This window comes from Mandrillus leucophaeus, unplaced genomic scaffold, assembly GCF_000951045.1.
Source record: "Mandrillus leucophaeus isolate KB7577 unplaced genomic scaffold, Mleu.le_1.0 Scaffold5, whole genome shotgun sequence".
Taxonomy (NCBI): Eukaryota; Metazoa; Chordata; class Mammalia; order Primates; family Cercopithecidae; genus Mandrillus; species Mandrillus leucophaeus.
In genome coordinates this window covers 4,751,108-4,756,624 of record NW_012105364.1, presented here as the reverse complement: position 1 = coordinate 4,756,624, position 5,517 = coordinate 4,751,108, and the positions used below count along the sequence as shown (strand labels likewise).

The 5,517-nt window shown below is 39.5% G+C and overlaps 1 protein-coding gene across 1 annotated transcript in view; it reads right to left on the bottom strand.

The window, feature by feature from the left end:
• The window catches only part of TMEM209 (transmembrane protein 209), a 46,795-nt gene that overhangs the window by 40,277 nt on the left and 1,001 nt on the right, over positions 1 to 5,517 (bottom strand). Inside the window, exons 2-5 of the mRNA XM_011995988.1 lie at positions 3,642 to 3,778; positions 3,456 to 3,514; positions 2,079 to 2,210; positions 1,396 to 1,637 (exon numbers count right to left, since the gene is read on the bottom strand). Of these exons, the coding sequence (XP_011851378.1) occupies positions 1,396 to 1,637; positions 2,079 to 2,210; positions 3,456 to 3,514; positions 3,642 to 3,778 (570 nt within the window). The remainder of the gene's footprint in view (positions 1 to 1,395; positions 1,638 to 2,078; positions 2,211 to 3,455; positions 3,515 to 3,641; positions 3,779 to 5,517) is intronic.

Below are 5,517 nucleotides of genomic sequence, written 5' to 3'. Positions count from 1 at the left end.
GCTAGTTTTTTGTATTTTTTAGTAGAGACGGGGTTTCACTGTGTTAGCCAGGATGGTCTTGATCTCCTAACCTCGTGATCCGCCCGCCTCGGCCTCCCAAAGTGCTGGGATTACAGGCGTGAGCTACCACGCGCAGCCTGTCATGTTTCTTATTAGCAGAGATTCATTTTTTTTTTTTAAATTAACTTGATGGTCAAGAGTGAGGTAAAACAAATTCTCTTCTACATTTCGGTGACAATGTAAATTGGTACAATTCTTTTGGACAGACACTCCCATCCCAAATTTATCAAGAATTTTATGTACAGGGCTATTTAGTACACATTAAAAAGTTTTTAAAAAATGAAAATGACTTAAATATTCAAGAGTAAATTATGGTATATCCATTAGATGAGTATTAAATAGCCATTAAACAGATTATTTTTGTGTGGCAGGACTATAATAATTTTCCTTCTATTTTACTTTTCCAATTTTCTATAAGGATCATTTAGTATTATCTTGTGAAAAATTATTTTTAAAAGTCGCATTTACCTATGAGTTATGAATTTTCACTACATATATACTTTTTCATAAAAATTTAACTTGTACAAAATTTTCAAAATTCTATTACCTGCCAAAATTAATTTTAATATCAGATAACCAGTAGTATGGAATTTCGTTACAAATAAATATGTAAATGGATAAGGGCAGACAGTGTGTCGGTTTCATCTCCAGAGACTCCTCTTTTAACTAGCAGCTATAGAGATGTCAGTCCAACACAGTAGCGACAGCATCTGAAATGACTACTCTTCTTTCAATGCCCCTCTTATGTTAATAGTTTTATGCCTCAGGAAGGAGTCATAATTTCAATTTGTCAATCCAGTTTCTATTAATCCTAAAAATTAGAACAGAATTTCACATTACTGTGGGAGTGGGAATGAAGGTTCCCACTATTCCATGGAAAGTGTCCATACTCAAGATTAATTTGTACTCATTGGGAAAAAAAAAACCAACTATGTGACAATCCCAGTTTCTAGCTTAGAAGACACTCCAACATGATAAAACACACTAAAACTCTAAAAGGATATACAAAGGCCTCACATGAAGAAGGAAAGAGGGAAAACATGAGTAAAAGCAACCAAAGTAAAAAATCATGGTTTCAAACGACTTCTGAAAGATCGTAGATGGTGAACCTAAGTTTGTTATCTCTGCAAATGCTCATTTTTTCTGTTTAAGACGTTGTGTTTGAGATACTGTGTTTTTTTTAAAACCAGATATTCTTGGTTTTTAAATGGGTGTTCTGGGCAAGTCAAGTCTCAGTTTGCTCATTGATAAAATAAGTTTTGACTCATTAGGTGATTTTTAGTATACCTCCCAATTCTAAAATAATGTGACTAGACAAGAGAAGAGAGTCATTACCTTATTATAACCACTGACAGGTGAGTAGGTCACTCCAGGGCTGTAAGAACCACTGCCACCTGAGGACAGACCTTGCAGCTGAGGACTGTAACCAGTCATACAGCTGGTGGTGAACTTGGGACTGGTACTGGGTGAACGAGATGGGCTATAACTCAACACACTCTGACCCTGAATTGAAGGGGAAGGTGGAGCGGGAGGGATTTGGGTTGCTGCCAGATCATGTGGAGGAGTAGTCTGTACAACTAGAAGGAAAAAAAAAAGCAACATATGTGTATGTACATACAAATAAAATTATATGAAAATACATTTAAGCAACTAAGTCTTTTTCTTCAGGGAAAAAAGTTAACAGAGTTACTTGGTTGTTAAATCACAGAATGTATTATTACCAAAGGACACAAATTAGGTGTTTATCATTTCCAGAGTGCAAAATCAGAAACTGGTTTCAACTCAGCAAGTCAGTCATTTAATTTTAATTGCACCTGAACAATGGAACAAACTTGCATGAAATAGTTGACCGTATACAAGAAGGAATGATAATCATTGGTCATAAGACAATTTATTGTATCCTGCTTAAGATAGCTGATGTCCCTTCCAGCTCTGAGTCTACGAAATGGGAAAATTAAATTGAGAAAGATTTATTGTCAATCTTTTCCCCACCTTTGCAAGAGATGTAAAACACTCACCAGCAGTTTTCAACCCTAAAAGCGTTTGCTGTCCAGGACTAACAACCAGACTTGTTGGTGCCACAGTATATTTGAAATATCTCCAAAAATCAAATAAGGCATTAAGGCTGAAGAGAGATGCAAGAGCAAGCTCTGGAAGAGAACAATTTTTTTTTTTTTTAATAAAAGGGGGGTGAGGAGGGCATTTATTGGAGAACACAAAAACCTTCTATACTTAGCGAACTAACTAAAATTACCTTCTTATTCTTACCTTCTTATTCCTCATAAAAACTTTAATTTAATGAATGTCTATTATCTGTAGGGCAGCTGGGCATGGTGGCTCACGTCCATAATCTCAGCACTTTGGGAGGCTGAGGCAAGTGGATCACCTAAGGTCAGGAGTTCGAGACCAGCCTGGCCAACATAGTGAAACCCCATCTCTACTAAAAATATAAAAATTAGCCAGGTGTGGTGGCGCACACCTGTGGTCTCAGCTACTTGGGAGGTTGAGGCAGGATAATTGCTTGAACCTGGGAGGTGGAGGTTGCAGTGAGCTGAGATCCTGCCACTATACTCCAGCCTGGGTGATGGAGCGAGATTCCTTCTCAAAAAAAAAAATAAATAAATAAAATAAATAAATAAATAAATAAATAAGTGTAGGTCATTTACTAGTGAGTTTCAAAATTTCAAAATAGCACTAATCCTAGCAACCCTGTACAGTAAATATTTTCACCTTCATTTTAAATATAAACCAACACTCATTCAGAAGCCAAGTGACTCTTACAAGAGTATAGTTAGTTAGTGAAGCCATGATTCTAACTGAGGTCTGCTGATCGCAAATCCCTTGCTCTCCCAACATGGCACACTATCTCCCTGTAAAAGACTTTAGATTAATGAAATTAATTTTATGAATTTTATTTTACATCCATAAAGACTGTTTATACCCAAGGACTATGGAAGAGCAGACAAGAAGAGAGGAAAGAATGTGAAAACTGAGGAAGGCATCAATGGAGCAGAAATCTGGGCTGGTCTTGAAAGGTAAAAAGGTAGAGACACAGAAAGGGCATTTCAGGAGAGTAACAAAAACAAATCTCACTAACCGCTAAACTTATTTTTCTTCACAGAACTCATAATTACCTGAAGTGTTGTTTATTAATTTGATTGTCTAAGAGAATGTTCCTTTCATAATAGCAGGGTTTTACCTTGCTCCCTTTCTGCTGTATTCCCAGTTTTTACAACCCAGCAGGCAGGCAAATACTTGTTGAATAAGGAAATGTATACTAAGCTGAATTAAACCTAAAGGCAGTTTTTCATTGGTAAATGTATACTAAGCTGAATTAAACCTGAAAGTAGTTTTTCATTGGTAAATGTAAGTTACAGTGAAAATTAATTACTTACCAATATACCAGAGGGGCCAGTATGTCACATTGTAATATGAACTAATCAATTTTCCAGTCCTGAAAAAAAATTAGAAAGGCTTTCCAGTGAACTTAAAAACACCAAAAATCGAAAACAAACACAAAAATCTGTGGAACCAGTCACCAGCTTCTTAAATTTTCACTTTTTTTGGGCTGCTTCACTTACATTTCAGTATATATCATTCCAGCCATAGATACATTTAGGAGTCCCCAGGCTAAGACCACTTTTCTAGCCTCTGTTTCTTTTCTCATCTTGATGGTTCTGTCAATAAGGGAAGCACTAGGGTGTGCCTCCCCCTGCATCTATGAAAAAAACAAAAAGCACAGGAATTAACCAAAAGAAACTATTGCTCCATTTAAAAACCAAATTTTGCATCCCTTACAAAGGTAACTGAAACTACATATACCTTCTCTCATCTTTAAAATGTTTCACCAAAACTTTTTCCATTTTAGTATCAGTATATAGAAAGGGAACCCAAAATTATACATAACTTCATTGGCATCACAGTGTAATCAACAGAAAAGTGGCTGGCTATTTATTTATTTATTTATTTAGAGACGGAGTCTTGCTGTCTCCCAGGCTAGAGTGCAGTGGTGTGATTTCGGCTCACTGCAACCTCCACCTCCCAGGTTCAAGCAATTCTCCTGCCTCAGACTCCCCAGTAGCTTGGATTACAGGCGCCCACCATCGTGCCCAGCTGAGTTTTGTATTTTTAGTAGAGATGGGGTTTCGACATCTTGGCCAGGCTGGTCTCGAACTCCTGACCTTGAGATCCATCCGCCTCAGCCTCCCAAAGTGTTGGGATTGTAGGCGTGAGCCACCGCGCCCAGCCGTGGCTGGTTATTTAAGAACAACTTAATACTTCCAATATATAAAAATGTCTTATTTTGTAATTTAAGGATTGATGATTATGTCTGGAAATACTTTGTATTTTGTCTTTGGGGTATGTTACAAGGACCAGGCAGAAGGCTAATTTCAGAAACTCAAAATATCAAGTTTGGGAGGCTATATTCCATATCTCCTTTACGTCATAAGGACTCTTCTACATCCTCATGCAGACGCCATTACTATCTAAACAACTCTGCATTTGGACGGCTGTACTCCAGGGCTCTCCCTTTTGTGTGTGGATAGAGGATAAGGATTTAAGCTTCAGAAGGGCACGTACTCATGATGAGGTAGTGAGGGGAGTAAGAGGGAGAGAGGGGAAAACGTGCATTGTTTTGGTCCACATTTGGGATTTATAATTCCTTTCTTCAGCTAGGCTCAACTCTTACAGACAGTGCAAAATTTGTTCCAGCGACAAGGAGTTGTATCCCACAGGGCACAGAGCAACAGCCTTCGCACCACTCAGCCCCCGCGTCCCTTTCCCAGTCCAGAGCTTCCCTCCCCGGCTCCTCGGCACGAACTTCAGCGACTCTATTGCTTCTTTCTTCCCTTCCCCTAGAGAGGCGGGACGCCTAGTCACATCCCCCCTCGGCTAAACCCCGAACAGATCAGCAGGCGCGGAACTCCCACAACCCGCGTGGATTCCAAAACAGGAAGCACAAACATGACCCCGAAAACGCACCATGTCCTCTGGCCGGAAAACGCAGACTCCCGCCACTCTCTCTGGGCATGCGCGAAGCCAAGGGCAAGAGGGAGGCGACCGGCAGGCGGCTCTAAAGTTACCGGAAGAACTGGGCAGTCTCTTCTCGCGAGAAAGGGAGGGGTCGCAGGCCCTGGCGCTGGGAGCGTTACCAGGGAAACAGGTCTTGGTTTTGTGGCTCCCACTCAGCTGCGGGTGAAAGCTAAGCAGCAAAATTCAGAGAACCCGCAGTAAAAATAATTATAACGAGCCGAATTTTGTATCTATTAATATAATTTTAGCTTCCGTAGGGCATTTATAGACTCACATGTGTAAACTGATCAAGTAGGGTGGCTCACCGTAGGATAGAGTGGCATGATAAAGTGGCCAGACACCATCAGTAACAAAGCATTTCTTTCTTTCCCCTATGCTAAAACATCTGTGTCAAGAGTTCTGACCCCATGTAAAGTCTTTTTT